This window comes from Cetorhinus maximus, chromosome 4, assembly GCF_964194155.1.
Source record: "Cetorhinus maximus chromosome 4, sCetMax3.hap1.1, whole genome shotgun sequence".
Classification (NCBI taxonomy): domain Eukaryota; kingdom Metazoa; phylum Chordata; class Chondrichthyes; order Lamniformes; family Cetorhinidae; genus Cetorhinus; species Cetorhinus maximus.
The window spans coordinates 140530949-140550806 of record NC_135882.1 but is presented as its reverse complement, the minus strand read 5'-3'; the positions used below and the strand labels follow the sequence as shown (position 1 = coordinate 140550806).

Genomic DNA, 19858 nt, shown 5'->3' with positions numbered 1-19858 from the left:
GACATCAGCTAGTAACCAGGGTGGAATTTCAAGCCCACGAAATATTAACAGTGGGAATGGCATGTAACTAGACTATACTGAAGCATCAGTTGTGCCATGAACTCAAATATTCAGAACACGTTTTACAACCCACCACCCTGAAGGTTGGATTTAACATTCATTTTTTATCCCTTTGTCTACTATAAATTGCTTTCGTTAAGCTGTATCGATATTTTCCCAAGGCTTTCGGCCTCTTTAAAATATATTCAGACTGCCCTGACACTTTCTTAGGAGATGGATATAAACAAACTTTATTTGGGACATAACTGGCTCTGGCATTGATTCATGACTTTTTCACTAATTTATGTAAAAAAACCGTGGAGTCTATTTAACAGCTCTCTGCCCTTAATAAAATACCCATACATCAACCAAATGCAAAGCGATCACCAAGTTCAGCATAATTATCTGTAGTTAACCCTTGCAGAGTCCAAACGAGTTGCAGCTGAAGACTGACAAATTTGGATGGTATTATGCCATAAAAGTGTTTAACACTTGTAAGTTTGCGTTTCTGATAAGCCATAGTACAATTCTTTTTGGTTAAACCTCTTACGTTGGTGTACGTCTTGTTTTTGACCTTTTTTTTAAAGCTGTGACTCACACTCAGTATGCTTCCACATATCCCAGCACTTCTCTGCAACAAGAATGCCTAGGCTGGGGGTTTGGGGTTGGGTGGGGGGAGGGCCATGGAGTGGGGAAAAGAGAAATATCACAGTCGAGCCTGACTCTGGCCCATCTTTTGTGAGTCACATTAAAGTCTCTGGACTGTAATTTGGAGCTGAAACCAGTTCAACTCCCCTTCCCAGCCCAGGGACTCCTCTTTTCACATTCCTTCTTCCCCAGCAACAGTCCGCTGAGAGATTAGCAAACTCAGCATAGAATGGAGATCAAATGTGGTTTGCGTAGCTCATTACTGCACTGAGTTACTGAGTTATGAGCTGGCTATTCACTTTAATGTTTACACTGCATTTGGGCAGTCTCAACTTAGTTCTTCAGATTCAAGCACTTCCAGTTCATGTGTAGCTCTATTAAGGGAGATAACTGGGTAATCTGTTTAGATAGTAATCTATTTCCTTGCAGTAATACACTCACCGTAAAAAAGTATTATTAAAAACTGTCTCAAACAATAGATACTTTAAGTCTAAATTGAATTTTTAATGTTGGGCTGCTTCACACGGCATTATGATGCAGCTTTTCATTACATAATCTAGTCAATTCTCCTAAAACTAGTAAAGATTAAAGAATAAACGTGCATATTTTAAAACATTTTAAAGCATTTACAGCCTATGCTAAAGAGCATTACTTATGTAGGAAAATACAGCAGGTCAATTTTCACACAAGATCCTGTAAATAACAAATGAATCTATTTTTATAATAGCTGAGGGAGAAATGTTGCTGGGGCACTGAACTACTTTGAAGCTCAGTGCTAGTTATCTGGACAAACACAACAGCCATTTTTTTTCATACATCAATAAAGACAAATGAGTTTTTAAAATTTGGCTGAGGGAGGAATGTTGGCTTGGACTTCAAAAGAACTTCCTACTATTCTGCAGGTATAGGATCTTTATGTCCATTGAACCACCAAAACAGACAGGGAGGATCTTGACATTTCATTTGAAGGATGGCACCTCCAATAACAGAACTCACTCAGTACTGAACTGGAATTTTATAAAGCAGTTATTCTTCAGTCAGGATCTCCTTTCGAAGAGGTGGCTCTCCCTACATTTCCCCCCAAAATAATCAGACACCTTTAAAACAAAATAAAAATTATACCAAAATAGTTTCCTTATTTTGTTTCATTTTCAATAGTTTAATTAAACATTTGAATCTGTTGGAAGGAGTTAGTCAAGCTGAACGAGTAAGGGGACAGAATTAGTTTAAATGACATATTTGTTGAAGCACACTAGGTTAATTACTAGGTTTGTGACGATGTTAATTCAACTCTCTTGGACTGCTGTGCTCAACATTTTGCAAAATGCTAAAATGTCTGTCTACAGGAAGACAAAATGATACAATAGGCAAGGTAAGAATGTTGTCTCAATGGCATTTTCTATCGCAACTTAAAAAGTTAGGATTCAGGACGTACAGATGTCTTAGTACAGGGATGCCCATGTAGGTGCATATGTTAAGTTTAAGCCCATAACCCAGTAATGTGCATGTATTTTAAGCTGTTAATATATCAGATATCGTTGTTCGAGTTAAGATTTATCCAAAGAGGTAACAATGCTAAAAACAGCCATTTCAAAACCTCAAGCCCCACAAAACCAGGCGATGCAGACACAACTGACCAAATGGCCTCCTTCTGTGCTGTAACAATTCTGTGATTCTGAGAAAACTCAAACAGGGTAAACCAGAAAATAAACAAAAATAGTATAGAGTTGCTGAGGCTTCAAGGATCAGATCACCTGCATTCAAGGAGAGCATGATGGTCTTGAGCTGGAAAATGGACTCCCTTGGCTTAGCACATAAACAGAGCAGTGTTAGGCTATATTCTTGGGAAAGGTAAAAGAATGTGGATGCTGGAAATACTCAGCAAGTCTGGTAGCAACTTTGGAGAGAGAAACAGAGTTAAAGTTTCAGGTCAATGGCTTATCACAAAGATTAACAGAGGCTTCTTATTCTTATAAGAAGAGTACCAAGCCTGAGGATTGGGAAAGCTTTAGAAACCACCAAAGGATCATGAAGAAACGGATAAAGAATGGGGGGGGGGGGGGCGTGGTGGTGGAATAGAATGACAGTGAATTAGCAGGAAATATAAAAAGAGGTTGTAACAGCTTCTCCAAGTGTGCAAAAAGGAACAGAGTAGTGAAAGTAAGTGTAAAGGCTGAGACAGGAGAAATTATAATGGGCATTAATGAAATGGCAGAGATGCTAAACAGATATTTGTGTCTGTCATCATTCAAAAGGAGTGACGACAGAAGCAAAGGAGACTCCAAACCACATACCAAAAATATCAGGAACCCAAGGATCTAATGAGAGTAAGGAACTTAAATTAATTAATTTTAGGAAGAAATACTAGAGAAATTAATGGGACTAAAAGCCAACAGATCCCATGGATTTCCTGGGTTCTGTAATGGTCCAAGTGGATTGGTAGGTAGAAAATGTAATGCTTCTATTCAAGAAAGAAGGGAGAGGGAAAACAGATTGACAGGCCGGTTATCCTGACATCAGTCATTGGGAAAGACTGGAATCCTTTATTAAGGAACTGGTAACATGGCATTTCAAAAATAATAATATGGTTAGACAGAGTAAACATGGTTTTATGAAAGGGAAAGCGCATTTGACAAATCTTGACAAAGGATTGTTTGACAGACAATTTTTTGAGGTTGCAACAAGCACGGTAGATAAAGAGGAATCAATGGAAATAATTGGATTTTCAAAAGGCATTTGACAAGGTGCCACGTGAAAGGCTTTTGCACAAGTTAAGGATTCATGGAGGGGGGATAATATATTAGCATGGATTGGTTAAAATATAGAAAACAGGGAGTAGGAATAAATGAGTCATTTTCAATTTGGCAGGCTGTTGTTCATGCGGTGTTGCAATGATCAGTGCTTTACAATCTATATTAATGATGCAGATGAAAGTGCCAAGTATAGTGTATTCAAGTTTGTTGACAACGTAAAATTAGGTGAGAAAATAGGCTGTAAGGTGGACACAAGAGCAGAATCGTCCCAGATTTGCATTAAGTGTGGTAGTGGGCGTGAGAAAAGACATTTTACCTGCTGGCCACAATGGCGGCTTTTCACGCCGGATCTTCCCCTTCCCGCCTCATTAATTATGCAGCCACAGGAAACATGCCGTCTTGCTGGTGGGTGGCTTCCAATTTGCCCAGTATGCCGTTACCTCGCTGCTTCCTCACAGCGTGTCATATTTAAACTGCAACTGCATGCACAGTTCTCAATGCTTGCAGCCCAGGACTGCTCCGGTGAAGACATGGCCCCCAAAAGCAAGGAAGAGGGCAGCCCCCACCGATTCAGTGACACATCCCTGTGATATCTTCTGGATGCCATGGAAGCCCGCTGCGATGTCCTCTACTCCACTCTGGCTGCAGGATGGCCATCGGTCTCACTACTCTGGCTGGGGAGGCAGTAGAAGAGGTGGCCTGTGCCAACGCGGCACATAAAAGGTCGGCCATCCAGTGCAGAAAACAGATGAATCACCTCATCCGTGCCACCAGGGTAAGTCAACCATCTCATCACTCTAAACTCACACACTCACAAGGCCATCACACATTCACTGGCATCTCACTCGCTGCCAGCTGAAGGTACATCACTACTCACTCTCTCACACACGCCCTCACATCTCCATTCGGCCTCATTTCCTCTGGAGACTGCCTCCTCAGCCCTCACCGTCTTGAGGCCACTTGCACTGATCAATGTGCCCCCACACACCCCTTCCTCAGTACAGCCCTTCTCTTGCCAGAGGCCACTTCTTCCCCTTCCTCAAGCAAGCCCTAGTCCTGCAGCCGTTGAAAAGCCACACCCGCCTTACAGCTGGTCTGGTAGGTAAAGACCTGCCCATAAGCCCCCTAAAAGTGATGCTGTGCTGCCTGCGAAGTCTGGCGCTGATAACTGCAATTGCTGCCCAAAGCATGGTAGACAAACAAACCTTGAAATCCTAAGCGAAGTGCAGGTTGCCAGGTGCACGTCGCTTATGTACATTTGTGAAACGCTACGCCGACGTGCCTGGATGATCCAGCGTGGGGCGATGATTCCGGCGAGCGGGGTTTATAATGAGATGCTGAAGTATTGAAACTAGGTTCCTGATGCACACGGCGGGAAATATGGCCCACCATTGATGGATGGAGCAGATGATCTCAAACTGGTTTCACGATGGCATAAAACCAATTTTTGGCCTTCTCGCCATACTGTCTGCTCATGCTGGTGATGATGCCTCCTGCCAACAGGACAGGGCGATTCCACCCAAAGGGTTTGCAAAAAGATATAGATAGGTTAAATGAGTAGGCAAGAAGGCAGCAGGTTTTTAAAAAAAAATTCATTCATGGGATGCGGGTTTCACTGGCTGGGCCAGCATTTATTGCCCATCCCTACTTGCCCTTGGGAAGGTGGTGGTGAGCTGCCTTTGTGAACCGCTGCAATCCATGTAGTGTAGGTACACCCGCAGTGCTGTTAGGGAGTTCCAGGATTTTGACCCAGCAACAGTGAAGGAACAGCGGTATATTTCCAAGTCAGGATGGTGAGTGACTTGGAAGGGAACTTCTAGGTGGTGGAGTTCCCATCTATCTGCATCTAGATGGTAGTGGTCATGGGTTTGGAAGGTGCTGTCGAAGGAGCCTTGGTGAATTCCTGCAGTGCATCTTGCAGATGGTACACACTGCTGCTATTGTGTGTCTATGATGGAGGGAGTGAATGTTTGTGATGTGGTGCCAGTCAAGCGGGGTACCTTGTCCTGGATAGTGTCAAGCTTCTTGAGTGTTATGGGAGCTGCACTCATCCAGGCAACTGAGGAGCATTCCATCACACTCCTGACTTGTGCCTTGTAGATGGTAGACAGACTTTGGGGAGTCAGGGAGTGGCTTACTCGCCGTATGATTCCTAGCCTCTGACCTGCTCTTGTAGCCACAGTATTTATTGGCTAGTCCAGTTCAATTTCTGGTCTATGGTAGCCCCCATACAATGGCATACAATGTGGGGAAATGAGAGGTTCTTCACTTTGGTAGGAAGAACAGAAAAACAAGCTATTTTCTAGAATGATGAAAAACTACTAAATGTTGTGCTCAAAGGGATTTGGGTGTCCTTGTACACAAAACACAAAGTTAACAGGCAAGTACAGCAGAAATCAGGAAGGCAAATGGCATGTTAGCCTTTAATATAAGGGGTTGGAAAGCAAGAGTAAGGAAGTCTTGCTACAATTGTACAGGGCTTTGGTGAGACCATACCTGGAGTACAATATGCAGTTTTTATAGTTGTCCCTAAGGGCAAAACTGAGGCCTAATCAATATTTTGTACAGGTTTAACATTTTAGATAATGTCAGCCTCCTCAGCTCTGTATCAGGAAGTTGTGGGTTCAAGTCTCACTCCAGAGATATGAGCACATAATGAAGGCTAACACTCCAGTGTAGTTGGAGATGCCATCCTTTGGCTGAGATGTTAAACTGAAGCCCTGCCTGCAGCATGGGTATTGTCCCCATTCTCCTGCAATTAACATCCCCAAAAAAATGATCTAGTCATTATCTCATTATTGTTTGTGGGACGTGTTGTGTGCGAGTTAGTTCTCATGGTGTGAAGTTGTGAAAGGTGCTCTCTAAATGAATATTTCTTACTTGCTTTAAAAATTGCCCAAAATAAAATAATGGTTAACACAGCTGCTCTGATGGCTCAGCCAGTATCCCGGGTGAGTGGCTGAGACATACAGAAAAGGATACAGTCTGTGTTAACTGATTTCTCTAGCAGTAGCAGTCTCAGTGCCCTTGCTACTGTGGGGACAATTGACCTGATGTTCCAGCTGATGATCACTATCCTGCAACCCTGCACCCCCGCGCCCCCCCCCACCCCCGAGCCTGGCGGAAAGTCTGACCTATGGATTTTGAGAGGTCAGGATACAGCTCGGCTTTGCCAACAGTCTCACTCGGTATTTAGGTGCACACGTGAATAATAAATAGCGTCTGTCACACAGAATGACAAGATGCTGTGGAACTGCAGACCCCTGCAATAGGCCAATATCTTTAGGAGATGAAAAGACAAAGCTAGTAAGAAAAATGTTCAAAAAAATGTTAAACTTACTGCATTCAGAAAGGACAGAAAGGGGTTAACAAAGCATTTTTTGGGATATATTACAATCCACCAATCATAAACCTGGCAGCTAAATACTCCCTTATCTGAGCTATTATCTGACATAGACACAACATGGTAACATCCAAAAGCTATCAATTACTCTGAAGAAAGTCTGTTTCATCCCTTGCACCACCTTATTACCTATGCTCCAGTGATATGTCAAACAAACCTGTTCAGCTGTTAAGTGCGCACAGTGGTGCTGTTAAAAGCTGGTAGTGAACTCCTTCCATTATGATTATGACCATGAAATATGACAATAAAATGACATGTGCTGGGATCTCATAAGCCTGCTGCCTGCTGAGCTGAACTCTTGTTTATAACTGTTCAAAGAAGCATATCTCCGGAAAATGTTTACAAAAGGAATCACTCATAGCTGTAAAGACCCATCTCCCTCTCTCCTCTCTCCGGCTGTAGCCAGAATGAATGCTGCCATTTACTCCTCGCTAAACGGGCAATTGGGAAACAGAAACATCTGCTCGTTTCCCTGAGACTTTTGTTCTCTTTCGTGAACAAATTAAAGTACGGCAAATGATCAGTAATTAAATTATCGTACGCATGAGGTGACCTGTGAGTAGTGCAGTCATCTTGAAATTATCAGTCCCAGCACATTTTTAAGCTGGCTTCAAACTATTTAAATACAGGATGAAATATGGAAAATTAGAATTGCCTCGGAAGTGGCAAGCTGTTTTTGTTCAATGCTTGGGTAGTTAGCTAAACTCTAGTAAACGACTGAAAATCATCAGGATGAATTTTCTACCCACTGGCAAAATCTCAAACACTGAATTGCTTAATAGTGCATTGTAAAAATGTTACAGATATTTTTTTAAATTGTCCTTGCAATTTTCCTAAGAAGGCTATTGTGGTGGTGGTGATTCCACAATGGTGTTAAGTAGCGAATTCCAGGATATTTATCTAGTAATGCAGGAGGAATGGTGATATATGTCCAAGTCAGGATGGTATGTGAATTGCAGGTGAATTTGGTGTTTCCATGCCATTACTGCTCTTGTTCCTCTAACTTGATAGAGGTCACAAAGGGGAGTGACATGCTGGCAAAATAACCTTGGTGAGTTGCTGCAACTTATTTGGTGATCACACTGCAGTATTGGAAGGGGTGGATGCTGAATATTTTTAAAAAGCCAGTCATTTGCTGCTTTTTCACTTGACTTGGGGAACCAGTGGATTAAGTATAATGGACATCTTCATCAACTCTTGTGCAGCTCCAAACACTTTTTAAAAACTTCACCTCTATTTTATCCACATTCTGTTCGATTTTCAGAGATCATTAGGATTGTTGCCCTTTGGCCTTTGCTATCTCCAGTTCTGTTTCAGTGACAACCTTAACCTTTTCATACTCTTTCCTGAAACTAGATAATTAAATATGCCACAGCTCTAAATTTTATTTTAGAGATAAGTCTAGCCTTGTAGCTTTCTATGGATAGGATAAACAGGATCCATTAAAGGTATACTTTTAACCATTGTAGTTCTTACATCTCAAGGAAATGCTACACTGTCTGTTCTAAAAACTTTCCTTTTTAATGTACAGATTGCCAATTGATTTAGGGAAACAGAGGGTTGCCTAGGTCAATCAGTTTACTAGCCACATGCCAGTGCCTCTCTCAAATGTTCACTATGCAGATCAGCAACGTGGTTGACTCTTAACTTCCCTGGGAAATGGCCTGGCAAGCCACTAAGTTGTACCAAACAGCTACAGAAAAGTCAAAAAGGAATAAAACCAGACAGACCATCTGGCATCAACCTAGGCACTGTAAACCACAAGAACACACCCAGTTTTGTCTAACTTTCTTCTTAACACCACTGTGGATGTACCTACACCAGATGGACTGCAGCAGTTCAACAAGGTGACTCTACACCACCTTCTTGAGGGCAATTAAGGATGAGCAAGAAAAGCTGGCCTTGCCAGCAATGCCCACATCCCAACAAGTGTCCACCAACAAATGTTACCAGGCAATCCAACTGTAGAGGTCATCATAGCCATTGCCTGTTGTTTATGCATGCATTCTCCCTATGGTGGCTGCTTTTTCTAGGTAATTTGACCTACTCCATCCATATTCAATGCTTTTTATTAAATTAAGTTTTTTTTCTTCTTTGTGGTCTTACCATTTTGAGGAGGAACCATCTTCCGACAAAATGCCCTTTGATTTAAAAAAATGAAAAACTTGCATTTATACAGTGCTTTTCACAACCACCGGATTGGCTGAAAATTGACTTCAAAGACTGACGTGGTTGCACTTCAATACTTGACATGTACAAACATGTCAAATCTGGAAGGTCCACCTCAGAGACTCACTTTCCTATGCTAGCAGCATTGGAGCAGTTCCAGCTGAGGAGAAAACACTACCAAGTATCATGTGTCAAATGGCTTCTTCATGTAATGTCTATGAATCTAATCATGCTCTCCCAACCTTCAACACCATCTTCACAGTCTTGGGGCTGCATTTTATGGTCCCCCATTGGTGTATTTGAAGGCGTGGGTCTCAAAATAAGACCTGTCTCCCATGTTATGGTGGGCAGGGAAGGCGTCAGGCAGCCCGCTGTCCTTGGGCCTTTTGAGGCCCTTAAGTAGACAATTTATGGCCACTTAAGGGCCCACATTCTGCCTCCACTGCTATTTTACATATGGTAGGGGAAGGCAGAGGAAAGTCATGAAGCCCCACAACAGCCCTGTCTGTAGTCCCAGCAGTGGCCACTGCTTGTTACTGGCACTGCTGGGACTACAGTGTTGCTGGCCAATCAGATTGGTTGGCAGCTCTCGAGGGCAGGGCTTCCTCCCAGATGGGGGTGGAACTCCCACCCTGAATCAATTAAGGCTGCTCCCAGTGTTTTATCGCTGCAGGCGGCCGGATTCTGACTCGAAGAGTTCAAAACCGACTTTGCCGTTGAGGGTGCGGGGAATATGTCTCCCTGTAAAATGCATCCTTTGGTATTTGACTATACTTTCAATCATTTCTACAGCTTTCCTACAATAATTGGTCATCTGTTTCTTCACCATGAATCATACTGGGATATTTACTATGTTAAAGATAACATATAAACTTAAGTTGATTATGTTGTGTTAAGCAGGTGACCAAGTAGATCCAAATGTTTCAAGATTGATCAATGATGTGCGTTGAGTTAACTGATCTAAATTAGTTTGGCAGTAGAGTTGTTAGAATTGGCCTCAGCATCCCTGGGATAAGGAGGCAAAAACTCTTGACTTATTTTATACAGCATTCTCTGCTGGATCTGTGAGTCTGTGGTTGTCAGAACTAAGACAGCCTGATTGTAACTCCAAATGAAATTGGGGCCAAATATTGAAAAAGGATAAATACATACCCTGTGCTTCACCTGCCCTTTCTTCTTCTACTTCGGAATCTGCTTTCTCTTCAGAGGATGCAGATGAGTGAAGGGCAATGAATGCTGGCAGCCAATGCTGGTTGTTGCTACTGCTACTCAATTCTTCAGTGATGATAGAAGAGTTAGTTCTTTTCTCTGTCAATGCTTGTCTCACAGTCTTCCCCTCCAGTTCTCTGCCAAAGATTGAGAATACCGTGTTAACTTTTTAAAATATAAAATCCAGTAATCTGACACACAAAATGATTCCATTTCATTGGAAAGATGACATTTTTTGGTATGCTACTCAATTGCTACTGGTTCCCAAGCACAGCATACCTTTTGATTCAAATTGAATGCCGTGCCCATTCTAGAAGAAGTTATGTCAATTATCTTTGGTGAAATCAACAGCAGTAAATCCTGATAAACATTTAACCAGTTTGCCAAGTGAATCTCTATATTCAGCAGAATTTCACTGGCTATATTTAAACAGGAGCCATTAACATTTAAAGAAAAAGTCCGACCTCAGTAATTAACCAACAGAACCACGCCACAAGGTTTCATGTTTTTATAAAAAACTTTATTGTATACAAAAAGAAACTAAACAAAGCAAGCACCATTAACAACACTCTCACTTATAAAGACTTATACTATAAACTCAGGTCTATTTTCTACTTCCCTCCTAAGAATTCCCTATCTTATGAAACCTTCAAGGTTCATTCACTTTTCCTGGGACCAATTCACCGGAATTCACTCTGATTTCTCTTCAGTGTTTTAGCGATTAACCAAGGTACAAGATTTCTTGGGGGTCCTTCCATTAGCTTTTGGCAGTGACCCCCCAATTTCTTTACTGACCTCATGAATCTGGATTCCACAGCTCAAACATGGCCTCCCTGTGACTCCTGCATATCAGAAAACATCCTTAGCTTCCAATAGGTTTCAAAATGCAACCAAGCTGATTACTTCTAGAACTCCAAATACAACAAAGTTAACTGCCTTTTATTGAGAGGATTACAGTAGATTTCTTCCTTTGGCTTCTAGTTAAACAAATATTCCAGTTGCTTTTCCCACTTTTCATATTTGCCTTATACTGAACACCAACTACCAATTGCAGGCTGCATCATGGATGATCTATCTAGCATTTACTCAAATTCAGTTGTAGGTCTGGGCTTTATCTCTAGGCTTCCAAGGAGCTACAAGCTTCATAAGACCCAAAGCTGACCGTCTCTTTGTTGCTTTTCAAAAAAAAAATCAACCAGTCTTGCCTGTTGGATACACTCTAACTGAATTCACAAAGCTAAATTCAAAACGAAGAATCTCACTAAGTCCCACCTGTCCCACAATGTGACACACTTGGCTTGTTCCCAGGTAGAAATGAAAATTAATTACCTTTTAATTCCAAATATTTCTTTAATTCTGTGAAACCACATGAATAATTTAGATCCTTTACTGGATTAATTGTAGACGTCATGTCTCCAGTTCTTTAGCTATGTAAGCCCACCTGCTGTTTATGATCTTCAACATGACCCCAACCTCTTGAGTGTAATAAACCCCAAGCTTGTTTGAACTGCATTTACCTCAGGGTTGTTTTTTCCAGTTTCTCAACCAGGTTTTCTTCAGTTTCAACTTTAATTCCTAAAGCTAAAAATTATATCCTAAAACTAAAAATTATATTACATATTTGCAACAAATATAAACCACTTGCAAACTGTACAGAGCTACTTGAAACATCTAATTGACAATTCCACAGGAAAAAGTTAAATATGGAATCATTTTTTTATCCTTTCCTTCTGTAGATCTCTATCATGTGCATCAGATGAAAGGACAAATGGGCAACTTTCTCACAAGTTTCTGCCCGTTTCTCAGTAGCTCTGCCCCTTCCTGCATCCCCAACCCAACAACACCCCCCCTTCCCACTCCGGCTTGGGATTTCGCGGACGGAAACCTTGGAGTAGCGTAAAAGTGGAGAAGGAATTTCCTGCCTCCTAATATTTGGCCTTAATTCAATGGCATGGTTGAAATTGAGAATTCAATGAATGGAGGAGAATCAAAGGTGTGAACTGGTTTAATTATTTTTCATGTGTTCTTAAAAAAACAGCTGGCTGTTGTATAGAAGATTTATTGTGCAGGAGCCTAGAAGGTCCTGTTATAGCAGTCCTGCGGCAAGGATTGGGAAACTGTACAGAAGCAGCAACTTCTATACTGTGCAACACATGACACCATGGCAGGGCCAAGGAATGAAATCATGGGCCCTGGTGCTTCTTCTGTTTCTGGGCCCCTTCCGCCACCACTCCCAAGTACCAATCCCCCCACCCCCCCCCACCCCCGCAACAATCCTGGCTTTAAACCTCCCCCTCAAATAAGCATGATATTTTTCCCCTTTCAAGATTCACCAATCAATTCACCAAACAATCACAGAAAGGTTCTAATAAAATGATAATGCCCATTGTTGGCATCTAGTCACAAATTAAGAGCAGCAATGATATAATGTAGTGTTAGTTTGCGTATGCCCCATAGGTGATCCACCACAGCTATTAAACAAACCAGAGAGTACAAATTTTACTTTAGCAGCATTGTGCAATATTGTTAATTTGACAGGAAGTTATTAATTATTAGACACTGTATCAGTAATCTCACAGGGTAGAAAGATCAAATGACACCTGAGTAACAAAGTGGAATGATTAAACAACATAGGTCTTCACTGTCAGTGAGAAGTATTAGAGCCCTCAAGTGTCTCTGTATGACACAACTTTTAAGAGGCCAAAAAACAAAGACTGAATGGTTCACAATGTTATGTGTTTTCTTGATCAGCAAGTCTAAACACTCTGCTGATTGCTGCTTCTCATTACAATATATTTTTAATATCTAGTATACAAAACAACTTTATCACGATATTTTAATAACGCAAAAAACTAATAGAAGTGCCAAGACATAGTGGGACAATAAGTAATGAGATAAAAGGACAAGATTGAAGCCAATGGAAAAGACTCTTGAGAATAATGTGTAGTGTAAAACAAGTTACAGATTCACGATGAGCCCATTATACACTCCTGTCCTGGCAATTTCACCCCACAACACCTGCTCACAATAACTTCCATCAGCAACAAAATAAACAGAACCCCAGCCACGTGATTCCACACTTTGTTCGCAAGATTATTATGGATGACAAAGGCTATCTAGCCCAGTTCATCTCATCCATCTAGAATGACATATGAACATACGTATTAGCAGTAGGAGTAAGTAATTTGGCCCCTCACTGCCTACATTATACCAATGACTACAACTCAAAATTACTGAATTGGCTTTAAAGCAATTTGGGACATTGTGCTGTATAAACGTAGGTTTGTCTCTCTTTCATTGCACCTGCATGCAGTAGGCAGGGTGACTGTAGGACTGGTGAAATTAGAGGTCCAATGCTGATTCTCTAAGGATAATTAATCACAGAGGAATCAACTGATGTTTGGAAAGTAGCTACAAAGAAATCACTACATTTACAAAACAACTCAACTCTGTAGCTAATAAAACCGTACCATTCTAATTTCCCTGATGCCAACCCACAATAGACCATGAAGGGCATCTGCCCCTTTTACACTAATTACACTATCCCCAGGATTTGTCAATCAGATATGTCCCAGCAGCTTAGGAAAATTGCAGATTGAATTATTGATCTGAATTTTTCAAAGAATGACACATGATTAAAAGTCAGTACAGCCTTAACTCACGAACTGGATTGTTTTGCCTTCCCCCAGGAGCTGTCATACAAATTGTGTTGCACACTGTGAATTTACAACCTATCTGGGGTGAGCCTACGATGAAATAGAGATTTGTAAAACCTTTTTTTAAGCAGTCTCCTAGTGGCAAATGTGGATTTCATTCCCAAACTTTGCAAGAATAATAAAATGGGTGATAGTGGGTCAATACTTTGATTTCCATCACTCCAGGTTTTTTAAGTTTCTTACATTTATTTTGATAAGGCCAAATATTCTCAAGCCTCTGGTACATCAACACAGCATGTCACCAGAATTCTGCCTAATTTAGGGCATAATGAAAATTTAGGCTGCTATTTATATGCTGGTTTAAATGCAAATGAGAATTTTGAGAAGTGTACAGTAGTTAAATCTTAAAAGTGAATCACCCCGCCCCCCCACCAACCTCCCACTGCCTCCCCCCTACCCCCAACCACTGGTCCCTCACCCTTCCCACCCAACCCAACCCAGCCTCAACCTCTACCGCCCCTCAGCCCTCCCATCCAACCCAACCTCAACCCCTACCAGCCCTCATCCCTCCCACCCATCCCAACCTCTACCACCCCCTCCCCACTCCTACCCAATCCTCCTCAAACCCCACCATGCCCTCACCCCACCCCAACCCACACCACCTCCTCACCCCTCTCACCCCACCCCCTATCAACCCTCATTGCCCCCTCACACCCAAAACTCCTACTCAATCCCCCTTGTTCCTCCTCACAGCCAAACTCCCCTCACTCTCAATGTCCCTCCATCACCCCTCCCACCCAACCACCCCCCTCATTCCCTATTACTCCTTCCACCCAACCCCCCTCAGCCCCCACTTAACACCCACCCCCCCCCACCCAAGCCACCTCCTGCTATTGATAACCCTGCTTCCTGTTTTACCTTTCCGTCTTGTTTGCCAGTTTGACCTGCTGTGAAGTCGCACAGTCCTCTGCTACTGCATCCTGACTTGTTCCAGATGTGTGCTTCCGCTTGTGACTTTTCCGTTGCAGGTGCTGCAGCTTGCACTTGGAGCCCTGCACACAGCTCCCAGTCCTAGAGAATTCGGGACAGACAAGTGTGTGTTTCTTCTTGCACTGGAGAAGGAAGTATTTTTAAGTGTCAGAAAGTAGTTCCACAATTCCTCTATTTTTAAAACCCATTAAGGTCTGCCATTGCAGTTTGCAAAGAGATCCCAGAAACACTACACTACTCTAAATAAACAGGCCCAAGTACAATAGGCAAAAGTAGGCACTAATCTCCCTCTCTGCTCTCCACATCCAAAGTTCAATTAGTTGATTTCCATATTATAATAAAATGAAACCTTGTGCTTTGATGTAACCATCCCAGGAGGGACACGACGTCAGCTGAAAGGGCAGCTTAGGGATGTCAAAAAAAAGCATTGGAGAGGGGATGCTCAATGAAGGGAAGAGTGCAGCAAGTATAATGAAGTGTCTTCTGTGACTGAATCAGTTTTAGGAATCAAGGCTGGAGATAAAGGGGATGATTGAACTGAGAGTTGGCAGCAAATCAGAGGTGAAGCAGCAATTTGAGTCCATTGGACCCCCATGTTTTGTGTGTCTTTGATTGCAGCTTTTTAAAATTCTTTCATGGGACATGGGAATTTCTAGAAAGGCCAGCATTTGCTGCCCATCTCTAATTGCCCTTGAATTGAGTGGCTTGCTAGGCCATTTCAGAAGGCAGTTAAGAGTCAACCATATTGCTGTGGGTGTGGAGCCACATGTAGGCCAGACCAGATAAAGATGGCAGATTTCCTTCCCTAAAGGACATTAGTGAATCAGATGGGTTTTTTTTAATGATAATCAATGATAGTTTCATGGTCACCATCATTGAGACTAGCTTTCAATTCCAGATTTATTTATTAATTGAGCCCATGTCCCCAGAGCATTAGCCTAGGCCTTTGGATAAGTAGTTTAGTGGCTTTATCACTATGCTACCATCTCCCTCATGAACTCCCAGGAGCTAAGAAACCAATGCCCTTTCCAGTGGAGCATTGATAGGTCAGAGCATGTTACAAGTATATTGCAAAAGTCACTCCCACATCTCAACTCCACAGGTTGTCTTGACGTTAGTCATGGTATGAGGCTCAGCAGACAGATCCGCTGATTTGTGTGTTTGAGGTTTATTTGTTCTTTGTACCTTGCATGTTATTAAAAGAATTGAAACAAAAAAAAAACTGCTGGTAACGAGCAGACAAATCTGGCAACACAACAGGCTTGTTAAAGAATGTATTACCATCCCAAATATTTAGTGACTGCAAAAGTGGAATTTCACAGTAGAGTCCATTACACACTTGTAATGTACTCTGTTCCAGATATCAAATTCCTGCAGGATCAATTCAACCCATAAAAACTGATGCATGCTTTAGTTATCGTAAATCATCACACAGGCTGAATATTGAGGATCAACTAGCACAGTATGAGTGGCTAATTAAATGTTCTCAATTGCATGAGAACAATCTTATGTTTTCTTCCCTTAGGTTTTTACCAGGGTCACTTCCATTTTGCAGCAAATATAAAACACGCCAGGGAGAAAAAGCATTTCCATTAAAAGTGAACAGGAAAAAAAAAATACATCTGACAATCAAACAGCAACAGATGCCTAGGAATGCTCATGGAATTGAAGATAAATTGACCTGGTTAGGAAATTGGCTGAATGGCAGGAGACAGAAAGTAGGGATAATGAGCAGGTTCCCTAATTGGCAGAATGTGACTAGTGTTGTTCTCGCAAGGATCTGTGTTAGGAGCTCAACTATTCGCTGTATTGACTTAGATGATGGGATGGAAAGTCATATATCCTAATTTGTCAATGACACAAAGATAGGCTGCTTTCTAAGCAGCATAGATAGAAACATAAAATTACAATGAGATATTGATAGATTAAATGAATGGGCAAAACTGTGACAAATCCACTTTGGACTTAAAAATGATAGATCAGAGTACTTTCTAAATGAGGAAAAGGTAGAAACACTGGAGGATCAAGGAGAGAGACTTTGGGGTCCAGGTGCATGGATGGTTAAAATGTCATGAGCTGGTACAGAAAATAAACAACAAAGACTAATGGAATACTGGCCTTTATATCTAGAGGACTAGCATAGTGTTCATTACCAGTAAAATGACCACCTTCGGGACTTGCTTATGTCTAGGTTCGCACTGAGGGATTTAAGGGGGTAATACAGAAAACAATGAATCCTCAAGTCGGAGCAGCTCATAGCCATGCTTGTCAAACTTAACTGAGTAAAATTGGTCAAAACACCTCTCACTTTCCTGAAAATCCCAACATATCTTTCCTCATAAAACAGCTCTGCAAAACCTGGTTAATCCACATCTGGAGTACTGCCATCAGCTCTGGACACCACATCTTAGGAAGGATATAGCAACCTTGGAGGGAGTGCCATATAGATTTATGAGAATGATATCTGTAATCCAAGGGCTAAATTAGGAGGTGAGATTACACAAACTAAAGGCAAATTCCCTGGAATTTAGAAAAGTAAGGGGTGATTAGACCAAAGTTTTCAAGATGTTAAGGGGAACAGATAGGGTAGATAGAGAGAAACAATTTCCAGCAGTTGGAGAGTATAGGATTAGGAGGCATAGTCCAAAAATTAGAGTTGGATCTTTCAGGAGTGAAATTAAGAAACATATCTATACACAAAGGGCAGTGGAAGCTTGGAACTCTCTTCCACAAACAGCAATTGCGCTTGGTCAATTGCAAATTTTAAATATGAGGTTTTTGTTAACCAAAGTTATTAGGGGATCTGGGGAAAAGGTGAGAATGTGGAATTAGGTTGCTGATAAGCCATGATCTCAATGAATGGCTCAAGAGACTAAACAGCCTACTCCTGGTGCCTATGAATAATGGGATGGTTTCTATATGTTACAAGCTGAAATCTAATTGAGGAGCTGTGGAGATTTATGTAAAGAATGGGAACACTGGGAGAGAATTACAGGCTAGTTTCTGATAGTTAATGTATAGAATATTAGATACCTGAAAGCGAACTACAACATAGAATTTGAGGGGGGTAATACAGAAAGCAATAAATCCTCAAATATGAAACTCTTTCGAGTTATCAACAGTCACAGATAGTCTAGTTAAGGAGTTGAGTTGATCATGATTAATAGTAGCTATTATACGATGGCAGTATACCGTGCATCTTTAAAAAATGATCAAAGGGGCTGTTTTGGAAATTACAGGTTGGAATTCAGTTGAGGGGTCCAAATGATGTATATATAGGTAATGGATATCTGGCAGTGAGTTACTGGCTGAAATCTATTGATGAGGTTACATACGCTATATGCAGAACAATTTGGGATAACTAGGCACGAGTTACAGGCAGCAACATAATAATGGGTTTTGGATGGTGCATTCATGGAATAATCGATATTCAGGAGTGAGATGCAAGCTAGGATATAATACTGGGGTTTCAACATTTTATATACTTGGCAGAGAGTTACAGGTTGGAACTTACTCATGAAGTTTAGATAATATCATCAAAGCCACTAATTTATGGCAACTGATTTAGTCAAAATCAGTTTTCAATACATATAGTGATTGAATTTTTGTAGGTAATTTGGGATTAAACTCCCTGACTATAAAAATTAGGGGCCCAGACAAAAAATCTTACAATCGTCATCAAGCTGAAGCCTTAAAATTACTGCCTGGATATTTTTATAAAACACAGCAAATGAAGTTCAGAGGTTATTTTCATTCAGTTTGGGGATGGCCAACTGCCTCTGCATGTCACCAATGTAAGGGTGACAATGTCCAAGATAAAGATTACTAACTGAGTGACAATCACTGAAATGAAAACAGAAAATGCTGGAAATGTTCAGTAGGTCTGGCAGCATCTGTGGAGAATTAACATTGCAAGTTGAAGACCTTTATTGACCTGAAACATTGGGCAGAATTGTTCCAGATTTGCACTAAGTGCGGTAGCAGGCAGGATAAAGGACGTTTTACCCGCCAGCCGTAATGGCGAGTTTTTGTGCCGTATCTTCTCATTCTCAGCCTCATTAATATTGCATTCATGGGAAACATGCCAGATCGCTGGCGGGCAGGCTCAGATTTTCCCACTCTGTCGAGACCTCAGCTTCCTCGTTCTGGGCGCCATATTTAAACCTTGCCAGAGCGCATTCCTACTTTATGTCTACAGACCAGGACTGCTCCAGGCTGACAGGTGGCTTCAAAAGCAAAGAGGACAGCAGCCCCCAGATTTAGTGACACCTCTCTGAGGTGCCTGCTGGATGCAGTGGAAGGCCGCCGTGACGTCCTCTAACCCCGCACTGGCTGCGGGAGGTCCACCAGAGTCACCAATCCAGCCGGGGAGGCGTGGCAGTAGCGGTCAGTGCCACTGGAGCACAGAGGAGGTTAGGAAGAGAATGAATGTTCTCATCTGTTCCTCCAGGGTAAGTCAACCACCTCATCACTCTCAACATCACAAAGCCATCACACATCCAAGATATCACACACCTCAATGGACAACACCACTAACTTTCACACACATCTTCGCATCTCCATCATATCCTCTGGAGCTTGCGTCTTCATCCTGTCCATGGCTCCACTCACCACACAAACATCCCACGCAGTGCCATGTGTCCTGTTCACACCCTCTCCACCTGTTTCCGTGCAGGAGAAGCTGACTCACAACAGCAGGGAGGTCCCAGACGAGGGGTGGAGTGGCCCACATTAGGCCCCTCACTCACTTTGAGGAGTGTACCATTCCACTGGCTGGTGAGGATGTGGACTGTGCCTGTGGCGACGGTGAGGTCGGCAGCGAACACCCACATGAGGATCTTGCACCACATCATCTACTCAGTAATCTCAGAGGCTGTCCACTCCTACCGAGGCCCCTTTTGCTGTGACCCCCTCAACCTCGTCCTCTGTCCACAGAGGGAGCAACTGACCCATAGGAGGACAGCCAAATCAAGCCGGGGTCCTCAAGGCCT

The 19858-nt window shown here is 42.1% G+C and overlaps 1 protein-coding gene across 2 annotated transcripts in view; it reads right to left on the bottom strand.

Annotated features, from left to right (window-relative positions):
* The window catches only part of zc3h3 (zinc finger CCCH-type containing 3), a 286493-nt gene that overhangs the window by 36075 nt on the left and 230560 nt on the right, over window positions 1–19858 (bottom strand). For both annotated transcript variants that reach the window (XR_013576450.1, XM_078540928.1), the window contains 2 exons: window positions 14796–14989; window positions 10165–10358 (listed from right to left, as the gene is read on the bottom strand). Coding sequence is in view for 1 of the 2 variants with exons in the window: in XM_078540928.1 (XP_078397054.1) it covers window positions 10165–10358; window positions 14796–14989 (388 nt within the window). In the remaining variant the exon portion in view is untranslated. The remainder of the gene's footprint in view (window positions 1–10164; window positions 10359–14795; window positions 14990–19858) is intronic.